The following is a 26,099-nucleotide window of genomic DNA, read 5'->3' as shown; positions in this document are numbered from 1 at the left end:
GATCTTGATTATGAGCAACTCCCAACTTAGCTAAGGTAGTCCTTGCAATATTGAGTCTCTTCCAAAATCTGTTTCTCAAAGCTTTTCTAACTTAAAGCAAGACCTACCCTAATTTTCAGTCCATGGGCACTGCCTTAAGAATTCAGGGTCACCTCTATGTGATAGGTAACATTATCTCCTTGGACCTCGGGCTTCTCATCTGTAGAATGAAGGGTTTGGACTCAGTTGGTCTCTAAGGTCTCTTTCCACTCTAGATCAGTGATCCTGTTATTCTTGTTGACTGGTTAAGCAATGAATTTAGTGCAGGGATGGGTTGATACTAGGACTGGGGACTTTGAAAAATCATAACATTTTAGATGTAGGCTTGGTTCCAAAACTGAGTCTTTCATTGCTTCCTCTGAAAAACAATAACCTTAATCTCTTGATGGGGTGAGGAGAAGTGATATAGTGGGGATGGAGGTGAGTGGCATTGAAGGGGGGGGGTGTTAAGATGGAGACTTAAAAGACCTGAGTTGGAAATATTGTTTTTGTGGTCGGAGAGAAGAGGGATTGATGTAAAAGACTAGATCATGAAGAAGAACCTCAAGAATATCATCTTTCCAAAGGTCTAAACAGTTGTGGGCAAGGCCCTTGATTGATTTCCCAAGTCAAAAGAGACTGAGTTGGTGGTGGGAAAGGAATTGTGATCTCATCCTGCTCAGGAAGGTCTGAGAATGACCTTTTCTAAGTAACCTCCATTGAGCTAGGACCTCTGTCTCATAGGTGTGAATGAGGTGGACTATAGCCTCTACCCCAGCCGGGAGACTCAACTTCGCTGGCTGAATTACTACCTGCAAGCCCACAAGCAGCTCTGCAAGGAAGGCTGGGGTGGGACAACTGTGACCCCCATGGAGGTGGAGAAGCTCTATGTACAAGTTAACAAGTTTGCTCTGGTGAGAGTCTAAACTTGGAGAGAAAGGAGAAAGTGCTAGTCACCCCAGATTGACCTCAGTGTCAAACCTGGAATTGGGTGGGGGCTACGGAGTGGGAGAAAACATGAGGAAACAAACTTAAAAGTAATGGGGTGGTAGACATGGAACCTCCCTAAACCTTGTCTAACACTTCATCAAATGGAAAATGTATAGCTGCTCTAGTCTAGAAAGTCTTCATTAACACTGCTGTTTGTCTTCAGTTCTAGAGGTGGGTGATGGGGAGAGGGTAGAAGGAACTGCTCTGACCTTACTTGCTCCTTTCCCAGGCCTCTCACTTCTTCTGGGCATTCTGGGCTCTCATCCAGAACCAGTTCTCTACCATCGACTTTGACTTCCTCAGGTGAGTGGGCAGAGGACAAAAAGAGATGGGGTTGTAGTAGTTGTAGTAGTAGTAGTAGTAGTAGTAGTAGGGAAAGTCCTCTGGTCCAGTGAAGGGGTGAACCAAGGAATAGGTGATCACCTACTTCCTAACATGATCCTTCCCCACTTAAATCTTTGGCCTCTGTTTCTCCATTTGTAAAATAAGGTTGCCCTTCTGAGCTCTGGGAAGACCTTAGGAGAATAAGTTTATTGAGTTGGAACAATACTTCCCTCCCCTAAAATCCTCTGCTCTCCAGGTCCAATGTTCTTTTTAAGAATCAACAAAGTTCTGCTTTTGTAGTTGTGGACTTCATTGGATAGGGGGATTCATGATAGGATAATTATTGCCTCAACTGTAACCATGGAACTTTTTCAACATTGAAATTGGCTCTGATGTTTCTGATCTATTCCAAAAGTAGTCAGAGATGTGGTCATGGGAGTAAGGCTCTTATTTAGGCTATCTGAATAATGATCAGGTACTGTTTGTCTGAATTTGAACAAAAATTCATAATAAAGATATTTCATGCAACAAGAAAAAAAAAGGATCACCAAAGTTCTGGCCAACTCCCAAGCTTGTGAACAGAATCCTAGCATGACTAGATTTCAGAGTTAGAGGGAGTTTAACCAAGAAAAATTCTGGGGAAACTGAGGTCCTGAGAAAACTTAGCCATGACTTCACAGATAGTAAAATAGCAAAAAAGTTGACTTTAGATCTAATACATTTCCCTTTGAAAAATCATGAAATTTTTCTTACAGAAGCTATTCATAGTGCTCTATTCCAAACCCAGGATTTAACCTGAAACTCTGGCCATTTGCATTCACACATTCTTATACACACATACATATATTCAATATACAATGTGTGTATGTATGCATGTATATGTTTACATGTATAAATATATACACACATTGTGCCACCTAATTGTTATACATGTATATTACATATATACACATACATATATATTTGCACACATGCATACATGTATGTTATGTGTGTATAGAAGTTCTTTTTAAAAAGAGTTCTTCCTCTTCTTTGTGTGTCAGTGCTCCCTTGCAATGAGACTGAGAGTCCTGTATTACCCCCTTGAAACTCTAGAAATTGATTTCTATTAAAATGCTGCCATTCACCAGCTATGTGGCCTTGGCTAAGTTAGGTCACAAACTCATAGATTTAGAACTAAAAAGGGGATGGTAAAGAATATTAATCCAGGGGTGGCTAGGTGGCACAGTGGATAGAGCACCGGCCCTGGAGTCAGGAGTACCTGAGCTGTGTGGCCTTGGGCAAGCCACTTAACCCCATTGTCTTGCAAAAAAAACCAAACAAAAAAGAATGTTAATCCCAACCTCTCCTTTTACAGATGACAGAGCTGAGGAGGTTGTGACTGACCCTAGGTCACATAGGTAGAGGTGAGAGAAAGTTCTCTTTCCTCTTTATCATGCCATCCCTTGCTCTCTCTGGTCCTCAGTTCCCTGATTTGTAAAATAAAGAAGGGTCTGCCAGATAATCTCTAAATGTCCTTTCCAGATCTGAGAATTAATATATATGCCAATGGTCATATCAGCCTTCATCCTCCCCTCCATGAATTGAGGTTCAGAGGCAGGATTTCCTCTCCCTGTTTCCTATATTTTCTTCCAACCCTCCCCATCCTTGACTTATGTTGTAGGGAGGAAGAGGAAATGCTGCCAGAACTCAGAGTATGGTAGGCTGAATAGACAATCCCCAATGGAAGGTTGTGAGAAAAGTAGAACTCTTATTTAACAGAACTTCTATACATAGATATGTAATATGTGTATAAACACATATATATGTATTTATATATATGAGGTGATGCAATATATATATATATATACACATTGTATATTATGTATGTGTGTATCTATATGTATATATAGATATACATAATATATATATATATGTATATATTTATGTCTGTATGTGTGTATATCTATATCAGCTAGGTGGCATAATGGATCGAGGACCAGGTTTGGAATCAGAAAACCTGTGACCTCAAGATCCTTACTATCTGGGCAAGTTCACCCTGTTTGCCCCAGTTTCCTCATCTGTAAAATGAGCCGGAAAAGAAAATGGCAAACCACACCGGTATCCTGGCCAAGAAAACCCCAAATGGGGCCAGGAAGTATCAGACAAAAGAAAATAAAATGTATGTATGTGTGTATATACACAGCATCCTATCTATATGTCTCACTATCTTAATACCTCCTAATTATGCTCTGGGCAGCCCTTAGATGTCTATTCCCATATAAGTCAACTTGGGTGTGTTTACAGTAAAGTTCAGTTGTGTGCTTTAGTTGTGTTGCTGATGGCTCCAAGTAGACTTTGGAAAATGCCCACAAGGGGGTGCCATAACCAAGCCTTGCTCCGTGTCTGGTTCCAGCCCCAGGACTTCCACTGGCCATGAACTCAAGAGTTGGAAGGGCTGGCCTCTCTTATTTTTGTAAAGAGCTTAGACCTCAGGCAGGGGGCAAGTGACTTGCCTAAGGGGCCCACAAGAAAGAAGCCTGTATCAGAGGTAGGATTTGAATCCAGGGCTTCTGACCCCTGACACAAAGCTCCTACCTCTTAGGGCTTCTCTGAAAGGGGCCCTGAGAAAGGGAAAGCCTGGGAGCTTCAGTGAGACTTTGTTTTTACGGCTCTTGGAAAAGGGTTTGGAAAAATATTCACTGCCCTCCTGACTCCATGACTCCATGAACCTTGGGATAATATATTTTAGGATTTATAAAATTATTTCTTCACAACCCAAGAACATAGCAGTGTCTTTTACGAAGGAGAAACTGAGGATTTTTGTCCTCAAGATCTTAACGTCCTCAGGATTTAGGAACATTTAATAAAAGCTTGACTTAACTAGTAAATGTCAGAGTTGGAATTAAAACCCTCCTTCTCCTGAAATCCAGAGCTCTTATCCCATCTAGCACTTTTGGTTATGGCTAAGCCATGGGGTGGGGTGGGCACTGGTAAAATGATCCTATTTGAATCAAACCTTTGATAATAGAGGGATGTTCATGGGATTAGGGGGGTCCATGATTCTGGGATCCCTTTGACCTCCTCCCTGATATTGGCATCTCTTCCCTGTCTCCTGGCAGATATGCGGTGATCAGATTCAACCAATACTTCAAGGTGAAGCCTCAGGTGTCAGCCTTGGAGATGCCAAAGTGACCGGCCTCCTGCCCTGTCCACCCAGCCAGACCTGCTCTCCTTAGGGCCCCTGCTTGGCTCTGGGGCCGATGCCTAAAGGGCCAGAGCAAGAGAGGGATGCAGGTGGGGTCTCTCTGGTGGGGCAGTGGAGAAGCCCACGCCCTGTGCTGCGGCCCCAAATTAAAGCCGCCATAGACCTCACTCCCCCCTGTCTGGCTTCAGCCCCTGGGGCTGATGGGACCAGCTCAGGGTACCCTTCCCCTTTACCCTCCCTTTCCCAAACTTTGGTGGGTGGGGAGGGGAGTGCCTGTAGAGTACCAGAAATGACCAATTTTCTAGGACAGGGACCAAGACAACCACTGGGAACCAGTGGGAACCCCAGGAATCCTCTAGACATCACCCTACCCTCATCCTTTTTCCATCAGGGTGCCTTATTTATGTATTGGACCCTGCTCAGCTTGGGTAGAGTGTAGAATGGGCTCCTTTCTACCTCCAATGCCCATAGATTCTCCAACCCCCCACTCACACCCCTACTTTTCCCAATCAGAAAGTAATGAATCCCCTTCCCTGCCACACCCCAACACACCATAAGTTTGATTGTACATATTTTGGATGAGGGGATCCCAAATTGGGAATGGCCCCTCTCCCCCATCAACAGCCTTATCTGATTCCTGGGCACTACTTCCACTCTGAATTTTTCCACTAGTAACTGGCTCCTATTCTCACCCCACCTTCAAAGCAGTTAGACTATTCCCCACTTAGGTCCTGAGGTCTATATTCTCTACCCTTTGGTGAGCTCCTGCTGCCTTGAGAAGGCCTAGTGACTACCGTGTTTGACATTTCACTCCCAAACTGTCATCATATTTGGGATTGTTTGGGGGAATTATGGGGTGCTGTTAGCCAAAGCCTAGATCAGTGTGTCTCACTGACCTCTTTCCTCCGGCCCACAGGGTTCCCTCTCCCCCACAAGTTGCCTACCTAACCTTGCATCTCTTTTGCATACACTGGACCTGAATTAGAGAACCCTCTCACGTTGAGGGTCAGTCTGCAGCAGGAGAGGGAATTTAAGCAGAGGCCCCAGGAGAACCAGGGACCGGGTGGACCCCCCTGGACATAAGTATAGGTAGGTAGGGGATGTCCTGACCACCTGAGTTCCTTCACCACCCCTCTTTAGATAGAAGTTAAATCTCTTCCCAGCTTTCTTCCTGACCCCAGGGCTCTTGGGGGGGGGGGACCCTTCTCAGCTCTGGCACATAAAATGAACTTTGAGATTCAAATTATTGTGGTTTTGTTCTCCATTAAAATGGCCGCTTCTGGTTTCTGGTGCTGCTCACTCTTGGTCTGAGGGGTCATTCTGTTGACATGGTTAGTTCAGTTCAGAGAAAGGCAATCATAGCTCTTGAGCTGTTAGGCTGCCAATTCAACTATCGCTTGGGTGGGTCAGACAAACCTGAAAAATGCCCAAAAGTTTGGGAAACTGTGGGTGCCAGTAGAGATCATGGCTTATTCTTATCACCAAAACATTTCACTCATCTCTGCTGAACCCAGCCATCAGAGGCAGAGCCAAGCCATTAGGGCACCAGGCTACCTCAGCAGGCTTATGTGGCTGATAGGATGTCTTACCCCACTTTACAGCGCTGAGCCATAGAGTGGAGTCTCTCAGCAAGGCTGGCAGCTATCAATACTTCATGTGGATTTGGTTAAATCTTTAATGGGGCAGGGAGAAGTCAGACTTGGTGCTGAGACCTAGGGGCATGAATAAAAAAATCTTTAAAGCATCTTTGAGATCATTCGGTCCAGCGTTTCTCAAAGGGCACAGAAGTGTACTTGGATTCTCTGTAGATATCTTGGGAATGGCACACACAAACATGAGTCTCCTGTAGTAGGTCAATCCTTTATAGCAAAAACTAAAAGGCTATGAACACAAAAAAATGTGAGACCCATGAGTCTGATAGCTGAGGAGTAACCTATGACTTTACTGGCAAATGGTCACTCAATTTTTTACTCAAAGCCTTCTCATTGCCTTCTGAGGTGGCCTTTTCTGTTCTTGGCTGTCTGAGGGAGTATTCCAGATTTTTGAGTTTGGAAGTTTTTTCCTTACAAGGAGTAACACTCTGCCTCTCCACAACTCGACTGATTGTACCTAGTTTTCTCTTCTGAGGCCAAGTAAAACTCTTATCCCTCTTTGATAGAACAGCCCTTCAGGTGAAGACAACCATTGTGTCCCCTAAGTTTTTTCTTAGTCCACAACCTTCATTTCCTTTGCTCAAGGCAGGATCCCAAAGCCCTTAACCCTCTTTAACCTTCTTTAACCCTCTTGAGATTTTTCAGTCTTTCCTGAAATGCTATTGGTCCTTCCACCAGGAAGCAACAGAAATTGAGGCGAAACATCTTGGTGGCGTTTCCAAGTGGGAAGCCATTGAAAGGGGTAATTGGGGGATTGCTCGGCCTCCTTTCTTGGAAGTGGCTCGGTTTCTCCTAGTTATTCTGCCTGGTGACAGAGAGATGGACAGATGACCTCTGGATGGCCCTACTGGCTCTGGAGTCTGGCCATCACTTTTTCTAGATATTTGGCTGCTCCTCCCTAAGGCCAGGAGGATAAAAAAGCAGTAACTTGCACACTAAAGCAGGGGGCAGGGAGAAGATTCTCTCTGGATGGCTCCCTTCCTGCAACTGAGTTCTCACCACCTTCCTCCACTGATGCTGCCCTCTTGGCCAAGAGTAGCTACTTCCAGGATACCAAGGTGCCCGTTCTCCCCCCACCTCCCTCAGGCAGCAGCAGCCACCTGTCTGGTGGACTCTGATTGTTTGGCTTCTTCGTGTAAAAATACCAGGAGCGCCATGGCAACTGCTGGTGACGTCACTCGGCAGCTGGGGCCTTCTTAAAGGTCACAGCGATTGGGGAGCAGCAGGACTCCAGTTCCCAAAAGGCAGCAGTTCCTGGTATAAGCCCATCTCTAAGGTCAAATAGACGCTTGTAGGGTCCATCGGGGATTGAGATGAATGATGATAGGGTGCCAGAAACTCTCCCAATACCTTACTTAGCCTGTCTGTACCTTCCCCAGAACCAGTCAATCAGAGGGGCTGCCAAGTGCCCATTAGTGGAGAAAACATTGGTCTGGCCATCCCTTTTCTCCTGGGCCTAGAAGTCATGCTGCTATCTCTGGTCCTTCTAGGAGGAGCCTACCTCCACACCTAGATGCCTACTACCACCTCCCCCCCTCCCCCCAGCTTCTCTGCCTGATTCCCAAGAGATCATTCTAATATAAAGTAAGGGATAAGGGTTTGTGATGGCAGCCAAGACAAGTTTCTTCAGTATCACCTATCAAAATCCAAATACCTACCACCCCCCAGCAGTGAAGGAGTTAACCATTTATGTAACTCGATGGACACCATTCCACTCCCTCCTTTGAGGGGGAGAAAAAAAAAAAGCATCCCCAGAAGCAGCCCAGGAACTAGGCAGACCCCAAGATGGGAGCAACCATTAGAGATGGAAGAGATTCTATCCACCTTAAGATCTTAGGGTCTTCTTACCCTTTTCATTCTATAGCTCTCTTGTGCCACCCCACTCCCATTTCTTCCTTCCAAATTAACATATCTGGATATAATAGCTGGCATTTATGTAGCTCATGAAGACTTGCAATACTCTTTGAAAATATCACAACCCTAGGAGTGGTAGATGCTACTGTTATTCCCATTTTACAGATGAGGAAACTGAGGCAATCAGCAGTGACATTTTAGAATGCAGTGACTGGGTGGGTTTGAACTTAGGTTTTCCTGGCTGTAAGTCCAGAGTTCTATCCAATGCATTCCCTAGCTGGTTCTGACTGCACTTAGCTGCCCAGGGTCAGCCTCTAGTTATAGTCCAAATAGAGGAAGAGGAAATGAGTTAACCATTGCTGCTCTGGCTAGGATCCATGACTGAATTCCTGGAGACTTCCATCGTCCATCTCCCTCCATTCAGGGAACCTACAGGGGTGAGAGTGGGGTTGTAGTAGTTGTACTGAAGCATTTCAGGTCATTGTTTCCATAAGGGCACACCTGGGACTAAGCTAAAAGCTCTGCCCTCCCTTAAATTACTCGAATTTTAATAGGATTCCATTCAAATAGTTATGGCCCCATTTGTACCACATTCCAACCTAAGGCTGTGGTGGGGTCAAGGTGAATTATTTCCCAGAAAGCTTTGGGCAGCTTTCTCCTTAACAAGCAGAGGCCAAAAAAGGGCTCAAGTTCAGGTAGACCTTGACTAATGAGTTAGTAGTGTGATATCCAGCCCCCTCTCTTTCACCCTTTACCAGGAATCCATTCCCACATCTTTAAGGCAGAGTTAGGGTGTATAGAAAGGAACATGGGGTCCAAATAACTACATGAATCAGAACTGCTCACCCCAAGAACTCTAAGTTCCTCTGAGGAAGTGACCAGTGACTTTGTGCCACACGGAGACGAATTTGTCATAACACAGGGGTCAAGGTCAATTTGAGAGGCTGAAGGAATGGATCAAAGCAGGACCCTGGTGGTAGTGATCCTCTGGGGTCAGGGGAGACAGAAGAATATGGAATAGCTACCTGCTTTGGGTCGAGAGCCAGCAGTTGGACTAATGGAGGATGAACGGAAACAGATCCAAGCAGCAATTTCCCGATAGGGCGCCAGAGGGCAGGAATCTCAGCTGTCTCTCCCCTTTTGATTTCCCCTGTTTAGGAGGCTGACTTCAACCTTCTGGGCTGCCTGGGCTCAGAGCCACCCAAGGCAAGCAGAGAACCAAAGGACTAACGAGTTAAACCAGAGGTATTACAGACAGACTCTGGCCATCCCTTTGCCTCCTCCAGGCAACCACTGTTTGCAAAGGTGGTCAGGGCCTTGGAGACCATCCAGACCAACACTGTCAATTTACAAAAACTGCTTCAGAGGCAAGAACCGGCTGCCCACAATCACACAGTGGGTGGTAAAGCGGGGACTGACCCAGGCTTCTCACTCTTTCCTCAACCACACCTCTTCACCCCAGCCCCAACTCTTAACTTCTTAGTGATATAATTTTAAAGCCTAGAAGGGAATTTATAGGTCATCTAGTCTAGCCTCCCACCTAGAAGAGGCTCCAGCCCTTTACATTTCTGGCAGATGTATTCATTATTTGAAAAGTTTAGTGACAGAGAGCTCTCCCTATCTACTGTGACTATGCCACTGTTGGAATAGCTGTTAGGAAACTTCCTTATATTGAATTGAAACCTTTTCTCTCTTTCTCCCTGTAACTTCTACCCTTCTGTCCTGGTTCTCACTGGAGCCTCACAGGATAAATCCCTCTCCTTCCTCTGTTTGAAGACAGTGATACAGCATAAAGAGCATCAGGCCTGGAGTCAGGAAAAACCCAAGTTCAAAAATGACCTCAGATACTTCCTAGGGCTGTGACTCTGGGCAAGTCACTTAACCCTATTAACCTCAGTTGAAATGAGCTGGAGTAGGACATGATAAACCATTCTAGTTTGCTAAAAAAAAAATAAACCAAAAACTTAAATGGGGTCACACAGAGTCAAATATGATTAAAATGGCCCAATGACAAACAACTCATGCCCCTCAAGTCTTCTCTTTCCCAAACTAAACATCCTTAGTTCTTTTAAATAGTTCTCATAATATGGATCCCAAATGCTTCCACCTAACCCCTGGATGTGCTGGTTCATCATTGTCTGTCTTCAAATGCGGCACTCAGAACTGAATACAAAATTCCAGCTGTGGAGACTACAATGAGATGATTACTTCTCCAGTTCTGGACCCATTCTTTCCTAATGAAGCCAAGATCACATTTGTTTTCCTGGCTGCCACATCATACTGTTGGCTCTTATTCACTTTGCTATCAATTAAATCCCTAGATTTTTTTTATCATTAAGTCAATTATATTTGTATAGTTGGCTTTTTTTTTAAACCTGAGAGTCCCAAAGCATTGTAGAGGAAAGCCCATAGGTTCATAGATTTAGAACCATTGAATCCAATCCCCTATGTTAGGAAACTGAAGTTCAATTACTTGGTCTCTCAGTTCAAATGCTGTTTATGTGATTTTGGGGAACTCAAAACAATGGGTGACAGTGCTTATATCACTCACCTAACCCAGTTGATGGGAGGAAAGTGTTTTGTAAATTTTAACAATCCCAGCTAGATTTCATCTTGGGTCAATCCATTCTTCTAGAATATCAATATCTTTTTAAAAAATACTGACTGTGCTATACTAGTGATTCCTCCCAGGTCAGGTCATCTGATAAATATGCCATATATGCTTTCATCCAAGACAGTGGTAACAATTGTGAACCAAGTGACTGAAGTATAAAGCACTATGGCACACCACTAGAGATATCCCTCCTCAGATTGACATGGATACATTAATCCTTGCTTTGTAGTTGTTCAGCCAGCTATAAATCAATACATCCATCCAGCACCCTCTTACCCTGTTTTGTTGTTTGAACTGCAACATTTCCATTCCTATGAGCATCAACTCATATCACTCAGTATCAGAATATAAAAATAGGGGCAGCTAGGTGGCTCAATGTATCAAGCCCTGGGGTCAGAAGGACCTGAGTTCAAATCTGACCTCAAGACAATAATTACTTAGCTGTGTGACCTTAGGCAAGTCACTTAATCCCATTGCCTTACAAAAAGCAAAAACAAAAAACTAAAACTAAAACAAAACACAGAACATAAAAATGTTATTAGCATTCAAAGAGTCATCAACTTTAGACTAAGGATTTTTAAAATATTAAGTTTTAAAATTATTAATTTTTAGTGACAGACTCCTTCTGGCACAAATAAAAATTTTTAAAACTCTCATTTTACAGGTTAGGAAACTGACTCAGATAAAGGACTTAACCAAGGTCACATAGCTAATTCTTAGCAGTAGAAAGGCAGAGAATGGAACCCATGTGTCCCAACTTCCAGCTCTTTCTATTTATATACAACTTGCTTCTGGTCTAGGAGTCCTCTGGAGGTAATAGTAATTCAGGGTGGGAATATTTATTTGCCTTTTCTTTATAGGAACTGATTTTGTTATGCTCATACTTTGAAGACTCTTTTCCCCCCAGGTCACTACTAATCTTAAAATTCTGGTTAACTGTCACCAGGCACCCATGGTGCCTGACTTTGATTTTCCCCAAGGATGATCCCCATTCCCATTTCATCACTTTGCCGGGGCAAGGATCCAAAATGTTCTCTCTTTATTGTGCCAACCGGAAAAAAAAAATCCCCAGATTGTAAACAGGTCAGGAGAAATATACAGGTTAAGTTACTCATCATCATCTTATTAACAAAATAAAGCCCTATCTATGTTTACAGTCATAAAAAAGGAATTACCCGAAGAGAGATGGGGACTTGGGAAAGGCGCTGAGGTGGGGAATGGGGGGGGTGGATGGGACAAAGGGTAGGCTTGGTTTCCACATCTGTCCCAGCTGGATTGAGTCACCTCCTCCTGACCCCAGAGTTCTCTCCCTGCCCCCTCAGTGTTCCTCTCCAATGGGATGTGACTTTCTTGGGGGGTGGAAATAAATAAATAAAATGACTGATCATGGGCAAAGTCAAGTCCCCCAGCCAAGGGGTGGGATCAATGGCAAGGGGGGTGGAGGGTGAGTGGAGAAAGGAATAGAGAAGGGCTATAGCCAAGGGAAAGGGCACCGAGACTCCTCATTCCCTCCCTCAAATAAACAAAGTGACACACACGCACACACACACACACACACACACACTCTCTCACACACACAGCGAGTCTCTCTGTGTCTGTCTCTCTGTCTCTCTGTCTCTCTCTCTCTCTTTCTCTCTTTCTCTCCATTTAGCAGGGCCAGCCAGTTCTGGAAGCAGCCTTGGCCACCTTAGGCAATATTTGATGCCCATCATTCCAATGTTGTCCAAACTGACCTTGTCTATCAGGCAGGGCCAGGACCAGATGACGCAGGTAGTCAGTCTCTCTCTTAGCACCTGCCTTTCTGGCCTCAACCAGTTTCCCCATATCCCAGTTTCCAAGGCACTGGAGAAGGTCCCATTTTCCTTCCCCCCATTCTCTTCTGCTGGGAACCAGGGCATAAATTGGGCAGCCCAGATAGCCCCTTGGAGAAACTATGTTCTCATGCATCCCAGAGCTAAAAATGGCTCCGTGGGAACCGAGTTGGTGAACAGGAGAGGGAGGAGGTCAGGGTGACTAACAACTCCAAACACTGAGACCTAAAGACGAAGTGAGATGTCCAGACATAGAGGGTGGCTCCAGAAGGGTCGGGGCATACTGCCAGGAAGAAAAAAATCGATAAGAGACCCAGGACAGAGAGGCAGAAACATCAAAAAAGAAAGAGAACCTGAGACCCACAGAGAGCTACAGAAAGGCAGAGTCTAATGATACTCACTGACAGAGATACCAGAAAGTCAGAAAAGGAAGAGAGGCACAAAAATAAACCTCCCTCAGGAATCCTGAGACACAGGAATCCCCCAAAATGGGGGGCCACATGCACACACACACACACACACACACACACACACACACACACACACACATATACATACACATACCTGCACTAACATGCCCACAAGGATACCCATGCAGACTGGACACACCAAGACAGACACAGTTCAGTGGGAAGGAATGAGAAGATGATAAAGCAAAGAGAAAAAACAGACAGACAAGAGACTCTCCCACAATAAGTGAACATAGACCATGGGAAAAGACCCATGAGGGATAGGGAAAGTCCTGCAGAAAGTTCCTGTAGAATGAAGGATACGCTACCCAGATGGGGCACGAATAGAGTGAAGGGTGGGGAGCAGATGGATAAAATGGACACACAAAATATACACCACCCTCCCAGCAGATCAAAGGAGATGAGAAAAAAGGGTCAAGGAGAGGGGATTACAGCAACCAGGACCCCCAAACAGGGAGGGAGAAGAGGGTGCTAGTCATACAATAATCTCCTAGGTGTGATTAGCAAGGGACTTGTGGCATTACTTGGTTGATGATAAAAACTAGGCCAGACTAGGAAGCTCCCCTTTTCTAGGAACTCAGGTATCCCCCTGGTTTTTCCCAAGAAAGGATGACTACTTCCAGGTCAAATATCCTGGAATAGAATTCAATCTTTCCTGATTCCATTTCCCCTGCATAGATGTATATACAGATACACAGCAGTGCCCATCTCCTGGACACTCCCTGCAAAGTCCAAGTAAGCTGGTGGTGCCTGATAGGATCTGGAGATAAGCCCTTATTAGCCTCCTCCCTCCCCCTTTAATAATATGCCTGGGGGATCAAGAGGGCATGACCCCCTCTGGTCAGCTCAGTCTGTAAGGACCACCAACTCTCCATCACTCTTTTCCTCAACTTCAGAATCTTCTTCCTCGCTGTACCGGAACATCTCCCCATCAACTACAGAATGCCCGTCCTCAGCTCCCTCATTTTCCTCCTTAAGGCTTCGGGTGTTGACAATGATAGGCATGCTGGGGTCCAGGTTCCGAGGTACGTAGTGCTCCAGAAGAGGCTGTGCCAATGGCATTCCAGGTGCCCGGGGGTACAGGACATCTGGGGAGCTCATCTGTATCTGATTGCCTGGTGGGCTGGAGATCAGGAGGAAAATTGGAAGGTATTAGTACTGTGCCCCCAAATTGAACAGATACATCCTGATCTCCCTACCTCTACCCCTGTCCCAAGCCTACAGTCTCTCTTACATATTATAGAGCTGGCAGAATCATACACATTGGAGAGCTATATCCCTCCAATTCCATGAAGCTCCTTGAGATGGAAAAATAGGTCTTAGGTTGAGGGTTTTGATATAAGAATGCTCATGCTGTCACTTCTCCCCCCCATTCCCAATTCCACATACATTTCATAAGATCAGAAAGGGCCCTTGGTGGTTCTCTCAGCCAACTCCTTCAAGGAATAAACTGAGTCTACTACTGTCTAATCTTTTGAATACTGAACCTAAGAGCAAGTCATCTATGAACAGTAAGAGGAGACCTGGCTACTCATTGGTACTAACATGTTTGCTTCTATGCCATTATACATTTTGGGGGGTAGCTCACTTTTATATCATATTTATGTTCTCCACATTGCATGTGAATTCATTTTAAAAATTAAATCATATTTTGATGTACCCAAAGCATTTCTATTTAAAGTAACCCTGGTGAGAAAGTCATTATAAAAGGAAGATCTATAAGACTCATTATCAACCCCAAAGTAAGATTGTTTGGTAAATTAACATTTTTGAATTTGATCCCACTCCAGAGAAGATGGCCATGTATAGCCAATCTCTGTGTGTCTGCTAATAATATAGTCAGAAGGAAAGGCAAATAACACTATCAAGTTAGAGTTATCCATGTACTGTTATCCGTACTCAACAGGGACATATATACAGTCACAAATGAGCAAGTGTATGAAGGAGTCAGTTTGACTCAGCTCTTAGCTCTCAAGTCAATGGTTAAATTTTCAGTGTGTGTATTTATACCTCAGAAATTGGTAACGCAGAGTTTGATTTATCATTCTTTAGACTGTATACACTTGGAAATAATGGAGAAAATATTAACGTAGACAAAATTTTAAAATTTGTCATGCATCTTTGGGGGTGGGAACCAGTTGTTAAAACATTGACTAGCACATGTCAGATGTAGTCACACTTAGCATGATGTGGTAAGAGCTGGAAAGAGACCTTGAAAGTCATCTAGTCCAACAATTTCATTTTTCAAGTGAGGAAACTGAAAGTAGTTTCCTGACTCTGGAATATAAGCCTTGAATCCTCATTCTTCAATTTTGGATGTGTTACTTCCTCTCTCTGGGTCTCCATTCACCCAAAATTAGGAAAGTAAATTAGATGATACCAAAGCTTTCTTTTAGCAAGGACCTGATGATGTATGAACCTTTTAGCTTGAAGTCTATGAGCCAATATAGAATTCCCCAGTAACCCTGCCCTGTTTACATCCACTCAGAAGAGGTAGAGTGACAATCCCATTCCCCTTTCCTGGATCACTCAGAGAGGGGAAGGAACCAGGAAGAGGTGTAGGAGGCTTACGGGATGACGTAATTCTGCCTCGCATCCTGGCGCCGGTTCCTCATAAGAGCCTTGTACTCTCCTACTCGCAGGCGCTTGCCTTCCACAATGCATGTGCGCTTGGGTCGAGGCTTATATTTATAATCAGGATACTTCTCCAGATGCTGGCGACTCAGTCGCGCCTGTTCCTCGTAATACGGCTGCTTCTCCTGGTTTGTCATGGACTTCCAACGGGAGCCTAGTACCCAGATCCTGGTATTAGTCCAAACCAAACCCTGATCCCATCCTTCTACCTTATTCTGCACACCCCTCCCTACCACCACACACACATACTGCATGTGGGTAGAACCAAATCAGGAACAGCTAGGTGGGGCAATGGATAGAGTGCAGGGTCTGGACTCAAATCTGGCCTCAGACTTCCTAACTGTATGACACTGGGCAAGTCACTTAACCCTGTTTGTCTCAGTTTCCTCATCTATAAAACTTAGAGAAGGAATTATCAAAATACTCCAGTATTTCACCAAGAAAACCCCGTATGGGGTCACAGAGAGCTGGACACAACTGACGTGACACAACAATATCAACAACGTAGCTGAGTGATGGACTTCCACAGTCATATTGGATTCTCTGTGGGCACCTGAAGAGAGGTAATAAGAGCTGGCCAGCTGGAAGGACTAGAGCCCACCCCATCAAAAATAAGGCTAAATCCTCGTCAATGAGGTTTACATATGCAAATGAGCACATCCATACAAAGCCTGATCTGGGCAAGGGCAAACTACATCAACCTCAATGTACAGGGCAGCAGCATTGTCTCATTTCCTGTCCATGAATGCTATTGGTAGTTAAGATTTAGGTAAGTGTTATTATTATTCTCGTTTTCAGATGAGGAACTGAAGCTTGAGAGAGGTTGATTTGCCCAGGATCCCATTGTTGAGTGAGGACTCAATCTGGATTTGAACACAGAACTTTCTGAGTCTAAGTCTTCTACATTCTAGCCATGGTGCCAACTAGCTTAGCCTCATTTGCACATCTTTCCTCAACAAGTAAATATCTCATATACTCTTCCAGATCCTACCAGAGTCAATAAAATCCCTTTTGAAGTGAGATACACCCAGGTTGGGTCCACAGACTTGGTGCACCTGGTAAACAAAAAACTAATAGGAGGAGCCACCAGGCAGGAAACAAAAGGAAGCCCATGTTGTACCCCCCCCCCCCCACCCGGCACTCCTCATCTCTGTGCTGTTGGTTTGCTCACCAAGAATCTTGCTGATACTGGAGTTATGCATGTCAGGACAGGCCTGGAGGATCTTTCGCCTTTCATCCTTTGCCCACACCATGAAGGCATTCATGGGTCTCTTAATGTGATTGTTGTTCCGGGATTCAGGGAAGTGTCGGGAGCCTAATAGGGGGTGGGTGGAATAGAGACAAAAGTTGGTCCACCTATGTAGTCCCAAAAAAAGGGAGTGGTGAGAGATGGGGGGTGGGGAGAGAAGGGGAATGGACTGCTTGAGAAAAAGTGGTTTCCTGTCACTAGAGGACTTTGAGTGGAGGTTAGAAAGTAAGACTAGTCAGTGATATTATAGAAGGAATATTTGCATACAGGGAATTCATATTTCCTTGTAACTAAGTAATTTAGGGAAGAAAGGCTTCCCACCCTTAATCCCCATCCCTCCAGGACCAAGTCTCTGGTAATGGGGTAATGTCAATAGGGCTCAAACAACTCTTAAGATTTTGGTCTTTAAGCACCCCCAATAATGGCAGTATGGGAGGAGAGGGTGAAAAGGATGGAGATGAGAAGGAGGACACACAAAGAGTTGTTAAGATGTACCAACATCAGAGACAGAGGGGGAACACTGAAACTATAGAAAAGGAAAGAAATAAAAAAAAATTCCAGCAGATGGACAAAGGCAACAGACAGTAGAGGTACAGAGATACACCCATCCCAAACCCACCCTCTGCTGCTTTTACATCCCAGGACTCATCTGGGGATTCCAATAGGAAATGACTGGGGATTGGAACTCCCTGATCCCCTGGTAACCTGGGAGACCATACCATCCATGTCACAGCTCAGCATGGTCTCATCCAGTTGGTGCCCACAGCTCTCTTCCAGTCGATCCTTAGCTGGGGATGACTCCAGATTGATGAGGTCCTAGGGATGCCGAGAGGATAAATGGGAATAATGTCCATCACTTCAGCACCCGCCCCGGGCTTCCAACCCTTAACCCTGTCTCATTCCCATTCCCATTCCCTGCCAGGACCTTTACCTTCTTCTCTTGACTTTCTCCCAAGGATAAGGGCTAGACTTGTAATTTTATTCATTTAGAGAATGTCCAGATGAGGAAGTTATGTTGATTTTATTCAAGAACCTCTCGGCAACACATAGTGTTGAGATTGACCAAGGCAGAGAGAAGTGATATAACATCTAAGGTCTCTGAGGACAGCTCTCTATATACCACATTACTCAGGTTTTTCTTCCAAATTATTCTTTAATACTCAAATTAAACTAGCCTACTACCTATGTCCAACTGATCTCTGCTCTGACCTGAGAGCAAGAAATCTTTACCTTCCTGTAAGAGGCATTAGGAGAGCTCTCGATGGGTCCACTGTGGCCATGCAGCAGCTGCCGGGCATCCTGGATAGCTTTGGTGATGGCATCACCCTCACCCAGAAAGCCTTCAGTGGAAGAGAGCAAAGCTGAGATCAACAAATACTTCCCTTAGAGAAGTCTTCATCAGCCTTTTAAGGGCTTCTAAATTCTCCCCTGCTGGGATACAGGGAATCTGGGACCCTCCCAACATGAAGAAGTGGCATCCTGTGAAGAGGGTGTTCTTGATAACAGAGACTCAGTGAAGGGCAAGTCAATTTTTCAAGTGAAAAAATTGAAATCCAAAAAAAAGTAAATGACTTGTTCAAGATCACAGTTACTATAATTAACCACTAAATAATACAATCAGTATTGTTAAATATTTAATAATACATGATTATTTATTATTAGATTGCAATAATAATTAGGAAAAAATAGTCCAATAATAGCTAACAGAGATTATCAGGTTTCAAACCACTTTTTCTATTTTTATTACCATTTTGATTCTCATAATAGCAGAGTCGGAACCAGACTTCAAGTCTCTTTCCTAACAGGTCAGTGTAATTTCTCTTATCCTATTTTCTATCCCTTGGATAGGAGAGGGATGAGAAGGTGGCAAGTGAGGTGAATGAAGAGATAAGGTGTGAGGCAGAGAACATACCTAGGGGTAGACTGGGTGGACTGGCCTGGAGGTCCCGGGTGGGAGCTCCATGGTTGGTCGGGAGGGATGCACAGGTACTTATCTTCAGGTTGGGGGAGCTAGAGGTGTTAGGCAGCTCCGAACCTTTGGGTTTGGCTGTCAAGTTGAGAGGTTGTGAAGACTCCTAGGGAAAAATAAAGCCAGAAACAGAGAAGGGGCTAAATGACTTGGAGACAGACAGAAATCTGTATAGGGAGAGACTTACAGGGATAAAAAGAAGGACAGATTCAAATACATAGAAAGACAGTAAGCAAAATGGATAACAGTGACAAGAGATAGCACACAAGAGAGAAAGCTTATGTACCTAATGGTGGAGCTGTCAGAAGAGTGTAGACAGTAGGGTTAAGGGATTCAAATTAAATAAATGACTATAATTGATTGAATCTTCCCAATTTTGTTATTGCCCTCTCTTAGCACTTTGTAATACCTCCTACACACCTACCTCCCAAAACAGAGAGCAAGGACTCCTGAGAACAAGAAATAGATATCTCTATTCCTAGTTCCTTACCAGGGATCACCAGGAAATGCCCTGGTCTGGGACAGCTTTCCTCTCTGGCTATTGCCACTCTATGTGGGCCCAGGAGTCAAGGAGGGTGGAAGTTGTTGCGGGGGAGGGGGTGAGCAGAGTGAATTTCTCCCCAAACTGTGTCATTCCCAGCCTTAGGATAAGGTGTCATAGTACCTGGAGAGGGTGATGGGTAGAGACGGCCCCAGGCCTCTTCACAGCAGGGGTAGGGGGGCTGTGCAGCAGCTGCAGCGGGTACTCCACTGTGGAAAAGGCGGCAAGGAGAAAAGTCCTGGATGAGCATAGAACAGTAGAGACCCTGCTTGACGAGGCACATCAGCATCCAGGACGGATGGACAGACAGAGGGTTTGAGCTCTCGTCTCCAGTTTGGCTTTAGCAGCTCTCCCTTCCAGCATCTGATAAACCTGCTAGGCCTACCCACTAACCTTCTGATTAAGAGACACACATACCACTCTTACATATCCACATACAATCAAACAAACTAGGCAACATTCTAAACATCTAAGCCCCTGCCAAGTTGATGCATTCATCCATTCAACAAACATTTCTTGAATGTGAAAGACACTGAAGGGGATACAAAAAAGAAAATACAAGATGGTACCTGCCCTCAGGGAGCTTACAGACTACTTGAGGAGACAAGACATATATCTAAATAATAACACAAAAGAACATGCCACAAGGGTCATAAATGGGATAAACCAAGAACAGTTGAATACAGAGAAATAATAGAGTCAAAAGATCACTTCTAAAGTCCCATCTCATTCTAAATTCTGTGATTTTGATTTCTGATTGGGAAGATCAGAGATGGCTGCAAAGACCCATGAGATGGCTCTTGAAGGATGCAGAGTTCTGATAGTAGGAGATGGGGTCAATGGCCATTTCATAAAATATGACCAAAGGCAAAGGACCAGGAATACAAACTGAGGGAAAGAAGAAAGGTCAAGTACAACTTTCAGAAAGAAAGGATATTGAATTTGGAGCCAGAGTATGTAAGTTTAAATTCTGCCTCTTTACTTTTAGATAGAACAAAGTCATTTTACCATCAATGGGACCAGCTGCATCCTCTGCAAAATAAGGGAGTTAAATAAAACACATCTGTAAACTCTTGTATTTCTGAATGAGGCAAGGATAGTTGGGTCTTGAATTGACCTGAGTGATTGGTTAAAGAAACTGGGTTTTATTTTGTAGGAGCCACTGACAATTTCAGAGCTACATTTTGAGGAAGACTTAACTGGTTACTTGAGGGCCCTCTGTTTTACTTAGGATTCTGGGATAACTTATGGAATTGTTGTTCCAAACAGACAGTGTAGCCTATGTCTCTCCCATTATTTAAAACTCAAGGCATGACTTTCAGGAAGCCTTCTCTGACTAATCCATCTGGGTTTTACTTGGTCATAATATTATTTATGCCATACTTGATTGTCCTTGCTGATGAGACATTATTTTAAAATATTTTTTCAGCTATTTCATGGGTGGGTAGGACTCCTATAATTTTATTTTTTATAAATAGTATTTTTTCCAATTACATGTTTTCAACATTCATTTTTATAAGATTTTGATTTCCAAATTTTTCTCCCTCTCTCCCTTTCCTCCCCCTCCCTAAGATGGAAAGCAATCTGATATAGGTTATACATGTGCAATCATGGAAATATATTTCCACATTAGTCATGTTGTGAAAGAAGAAATAGAACAAAAGGGAACAGCCACAAAAAAGCAAAAAAAGTGAAAATAATATGTTCAGAATCCTTAATCCTTTCTCTGAACATGGATGACATTTTCCATCATGAGTCTTTTGGAATTGTCTTTGATCACTATATTGCTGAGAAGAGCTAGGTCAATCATAGTTGACCATCGCACAGTGTTACTGTTACTGTGCATAATAGTCTCCTTGGCTCTGCTCACTTCACTCAGCATCAATTCGTTTACATTTTTCTGAAATCCACTAACTCATCATTTCTTATAGAACAATACTGTTCCATTACATTCATATACCACCATTTTTTCAGCCACTCCCTAATTGGTGGACATCCCCTAAATTTCCAGTTCTTTGTCACTACAAAAAGAGTTTCTATAACTGTTTCTTTCTAAAGGTCTTTTTAAAAAAAACTTTGGGGTTTTTTGAGATTAGGTTTCCCTATCTTGATCAGGCTGAAAGGAGAGCAGTCATTTACAGACCATACATATGCCATTGCTATAGCTTTGAATTGTTTCATCTTTTTTGACCTTCCTGGTTCACCCTACCTTTGATAGCTTAGTAGCCTTCCTGTCTCAGGGGCTGACCATATTTGTGCAAGACTTACAAAGACACCAGATCTGGAGCTAACCCCACTGTCCCTCAGCACTCTTGAACTCAGCAATCTAACAACTTGAGTCTCCTCAACAACAGGGTCTGCAGGAGGGGCAGCTAGGTGGTGAAGTGAATGGAGCACCAGCCCTGGAGTTAGGAGGACCTGAGTTCAAATTTGGCCTCAGACACTTAATAATTGCCTAGCTGTGAGACCTTGGGCAAGTCACTTAACCCCATTACCTTAAATAAATTTAAAAAAAACAGACTACAGGAATGGGCCATCACACCTAATATTTTAAAATTGGAAAAGCATTTCCTATTATATTGTTTGAGCCTTGTAAAATCTGTAGTACCTAGCTCACAGGGATATTATTGACCCAAAGCCAAAACAAACCAAAAAGAGCTATATGTACAAATATTTTAATAGCAGCAATAGATGCAATTGAGCAAAACCAAAAACCATGACAAAACTCTAGAAGCAACCTAAACATCCAAAAATAGGGCTTTGGTCAAAGAAATTGTGGCACATTAATATAATAGAATAATCCAATTCAAGTGAACAAGTATGAAGAAAACCCAAAAAAAGACCTGTATGAAATGTAAATGTAAAGACCTGTATGAAATAATGCAACGGGAAAAGAACAAATAGTAGTGTCCACTCATAGGGAGACAAATGAAAGAGAATGAATGAATAGACAAGTCCAATGTTAAGAGCAAGGAGAGGCAAACCATCTCCCAACTTTATATTGAGACTAATTCATTTCAATTTTAATAGTTTCTAAGCAAGTTCAATTGGTTGTATTTCAAAGTCAAGTTTGTACCAAAAGTTTTCTTCAAAAACAAATAAACAAACAAACAAAACCTATTCATTCTCTGTAGTTTACTCCAAAGTGCCAAATACTGAATAAGGCAAAATACTAGCCTTCAATTAATGTAGTGGACCAGCTGATTCAGGGCCAAGACAAAATTAGTTGGTGAGCCAATAGGTATTCTAATCAATTCTTTTCCCATAGTTGGATCTGCTGTTCCCTCTCTGCTTTTATCTCCACGGGCTAGTATTCCATGGGGCTGTACATATATGTGTATCAGTAGATGAGAGAAGAATGAAGGCAGATTTAAGAGAACCGAATTTATGTATTATTCCTTTTGAGCTCTTAATCTACAAGGGGACAGTTGGGGGAATTGTATGGTTAGTATAATAGCTTAAAATGAGAATGAAGTGATGTGCTTGGAGATTTTGGAGAGAGAAGTTCAGTCTCTTTTTTCTCAATCATGCCTGACTCTTCATGATCCCATTTGTGATTTTCTTTGCAAGGATATTGGAGTGGTTTGACTTAGAAAATTCAGACCAACAGGTTAAGTAACTTATCCAGGATCCCACAGTTAGTTAGCATCTGGGGCAGGATTTGAACTCCTGACTCCAGGCTTGGTGCTCTATCTATTGCAGAAGCACATAATTGCCCAGAAAGAGAAGCACAGATTGAATCAAATTCTCAAGTTGGCTTTATTGGTCCCAGAAGTCAAGTGAGAAACACTTTCTCCTTACATTTATAAAACAAATGATGACAAGATACCATAAATTTGTGAATTTAGAGACAGAGGGACCTCATCCAATCTAACCCTATCTCATTTTATGGATGAAACTCAACTTTGGGGGGAAGTTAAGTCACTCTCCCATGGTCATACAGGTTAAGTGTCAGATGGGATTTGAACCTAGACTTTCAGCCCCAGAACTGATCTTTTTTCTATCATATCATACTGTTTACTATTGAACTCTTCCCTATATATTTTCCATAGCATTCTTGGAAGGAACCCTGGAGCTAGTGTCAGAGGATGTGGGGATTTTAATTTCAGGTCTTCTATTTATCAGCTATGTTGACCTGAGCAAATCATTTCCTGTCTCTGCCTCTCTGTTTACTCATCTGTGAAATGGGGATAATATCAGATCTAATTAAATTTGAGATCGTGTAGATATTAATGCAGACTATTGGCTCCTTCAGGACTGTGATTTCATCTTACTATTTCCTAGCACATTGAAAGGTGTTCAGTAATGTTTGTTGGATAAATGAATGACCTCACTGGGTTCTTTCCATCTGAATAAAAAGTATATAGGGAAATATTTATCCTATCTATTGAACAAATGAGGAAACTAAGACCCCAGGAGACTAAGGAACGTAGAGTATTACATAAATCAATGGCAGTACCAGAAATTGGACCAACATCTCCAGATTCCATTGTTGCCTCCGGAGATTCTTTTCTTTTCAGAACCATTCTTGATTCAGGGATTCCCAAGCATCCCTCTAGATTCTCCCACTTACCTGGTTTACAAGGGATGGGCTGAATAGGTAGTGCCAGCTGGGAGTCAGGGGTGACAGGCATGGGCTGGTGGCTGGGAGGGAATGCAGGGATCATGACATAAGGCATGTTGACCTGCTGAAGGGAGAAAAACCCCCCATGTGAGCTCCCCAGATGTGGCAATGCCAGAGCACACATAGAGAATACCTGAACCTATGGATGGAGGGTAAAGGATACAATGCTTTTACTTTTAACCAGCCAAGGGGACCCCCCCCATGTTTTTTCTGTCTTTCTCCATAACTAGAGTTCTATGAATATCTAACTCCTTTTAGGCAAATTAAACTATCAATCCTATGTTTAGAGCTTGAAGGGAGCTTAGAAACCATGGAGTCTAATCCCTTCATGTTACAGATAAGGAAACTGAGGGCTAGAAAGGCTATGTTTTGCTTATGATCATTCTGCTAGGATCAGAAGCAAAATTTGAACCTAGTTCTTTTGTGACTGGCTCCATGACATCAAACCTCTAAGCCTCTCTTCCCCCTCCCAACACTCCCTCCTACCCATCCCCTTCCCCCCCAATCCATCTCTCCTCTCCCACTGTTCTCACAACCCTGGCTCTTTACCTGGATCTGCTGCTGGAGGAGGTTGATCTTGTGCTGTTGCTGAATGAGCTGCTGCTGCTGCTTTGCTATCTATTCACAAAAAGAAGTGGGGAGGACAAAGTAGAGCCATGTCCTATTAATCCTTGAATGACTATAGCCTTTCTCTAAGGGGAATGACCCAGTGGTCTACAGAAAGACCCCCCTGTACCCTGGGCCCTATCTGTGCTGGGGCAAACCACAAAACCTCTAAGGAAGCCTAGTCCCATGTAGTCTGTCATATTGAGTCCATCATTTACTAACCTCCCTCTTCTCCCTAGACACATCTTGCTCATCTTGTACTTGTGAAGTTGAATTTTTCAACCCAAGTACAACTCAATTAATTGTCACCTTATTAGATTCAGTCCAGTATTCTAAGCTGTCTGATCCTTTTTGTGTCCTGTCTTGGTCATCTTGTGTGCTAGCTATCCTCAGCAATATATCAGCTCCAAATTGGTTATGTAGCCATCTATGGCTTTAGCCAAAGCCAAAGTTAGACATCATGGGGTCAAATAGAGATCCTGAAGTCTTCCACTAGCAATCCCACACCAAGATGATATCAAACCATTAATGGCTCTTCTTTTTGGTTCTACCATTCAATAAATTCTGAACCTAACTGCTGTATCAGCCAGCTTACATCTTGCCATATTTTCCACATACACAGAAAAGAGAAACTTTGCCAAATATTTTATTAAAATCTAGGAACCAAGAGTAGCAGAAGAAGTAATGTGAGCCTTCCTCAACTCAGATTTCTCCAAATAGATCTAGAAAACAACCAGATTGAACCCAGGGGATAAAATACAATACTGTTTTTCTAGTCATAATCAGCATAGGAAGATATACAGGTCTGAAAATATAGGGATAAGGTCTGGCAAAGGAATGCACCACCTATAGAGCACTCCAGCGCCCAAGTAGAGGCTATAAATCAGAGGAAGAGGAGGCATCAGACTCATACTGGGATAGTATTTTTCTAAATTATAGGAAAAAGTGCCAAGTAATTGTGCGTCACAGATGCAGGACAGACCAAGGAAGGAACTAACCACCAAAAGTGGCTTTCCAGAGTGAGGAGATTTTCCTGAGTAAGGATCAGTTGCAGACCCTAGGTAGTGTATTGAGAGGGGGAAGCAAGCAGCAAAGGGGTGACTTGGAACATAGAAGGATCTTAGTTCCAGCTTCTAGTCCTACTCTGAAGCTTTCAGAGGAATAACCAGGGCTGTAATACTAAACAAAAGGGGAACCTGCAGTTTTTTAACTCTGATCAAGCAGAGTTTCCCAATGGGTTGACAGTGGTTAAGTTTAGCAACATTTTATTATTGCTCAGACCCAAAGTCAGGTCAGGAACTTGTAAAGCTCTGACAAGAACAGCAATCAGACTTTGCCCTAGATAAGACCACTCTGAGAGGTCGCTAGCTTGAGATCCTGGAATAACATAACACTCAAAACTCCTCAAAAGGCAGCAACAGGACAAGCCCTGACCTTTCCATCAGAAGTGCACAAAACTGAATAGCAAGTCAGAAACCAAGAAGTAGATCAGAAGAATGAGCATTCCAAAAAGGTAGGTGGCATAATGGACAGAACAACAATGCTAGAGTCAGGAG

At 43.4% G+C, this 26,099-nt stretch overlaps 2 protein-coding genes across 7 annotated transcripts in view; one reads left to right on the top strand and one right to left on the bottom strand.

The window, feature by feature from the left end:
• ETNK2 (ethanolamine kinase 2) overlaps positions 1-4,686 on the top strand; it is a 28,689-nt gene extending 24,003 nt beyond the window's left edge. For both annotated transcript variants that reach the window (XM_074222433.1, XM_074222434.1), the window contains 3 exons: positions 763-932; positions 1,238-1,311; positions 4,434-4,686. In XM_074222433.1, coding sequence (XP_074078534.1) covers positions 763-932; positions 1,238-1,311; positions 4,434-4,506 — 317 coding nt within the window. In that variant the 3' untranslated portion in view covers positions 4,507-4,686. The remainder of the gene's footprint in view (positions 1-762; positions 933-1,237; positions 1,312-4,433) is intronic.
• Positions 4,687-5,097: 411 nt separating this feature from the next.
• Positions 5,098-26,099, bottom strand: part of SOX13 (SRY-box transcription factor 13) — an 80,247-nt gene continuing 59,245 nt past the window's right edge. For 4 of the 5 annotated variants that reach the window (XM_074222428.1, XM_074222430.1, XM_074222429.1 and 1 more), the window contains exons 6-14: positions 24,487-24,555; positions 23,887-24,001; positions 19,437-19,522; positions 18,716-18,878; positions 18,034-18,143; positions 17,523-17,619; positions 16,726-16,869; positions 15,492-15,708; positions 5,098-14,043 (exon numbers count right to left, since the gene is read on the bottom strand). In XM_074222428.1, the coding sequence (XP_074078529.1) occupies positions 13,767-14,043; positions 15,492-15,708; positions 16,726-16,869; positions 17,523-17,619; positions 18,034-18,143; positions 18,716-18,878; positions 19,437-19,522; positions 23,887-24,001; positions 24,487-24,555 (1,278 nt within the window). In that variant the 3' untranslated portion in view covers positions 5,098-13,766. The remainder of the gene's footprint in view (positions 14,044-15,491; positions 15,709-16,725; positions 16,870-17,522; positions 17,620-18,033; positions 18,144-18,715; positions 18,879-19,436; positions 19,523-23,886; positions 24,002-24,486; positions 24,556-26,099) is intronic. The other variant, XM_074222432.1, reaches the window with a different exon arrangement.

This window comes from Macrotis lagotis, chromosome 2 (genome assembly GCF_037893015.1).
Source record: "Macrotis lagotis isolate mMagLag1 chromosome 2, bilby.v1.9.chrom.fasta, whole genome shotgun sequence".
Lineage (NCBI taxonomy): Eukaryota > Metazoa > Chordata > Mammalia > Peramelemorphia > Peramelidae > Macrotis > Macrotis lagotis.
The sequence above is the reverse complement of the archived record's forward strand: the minus strand, read 5'-3'. Positions and strand labels throughout refer to the sequence as shown.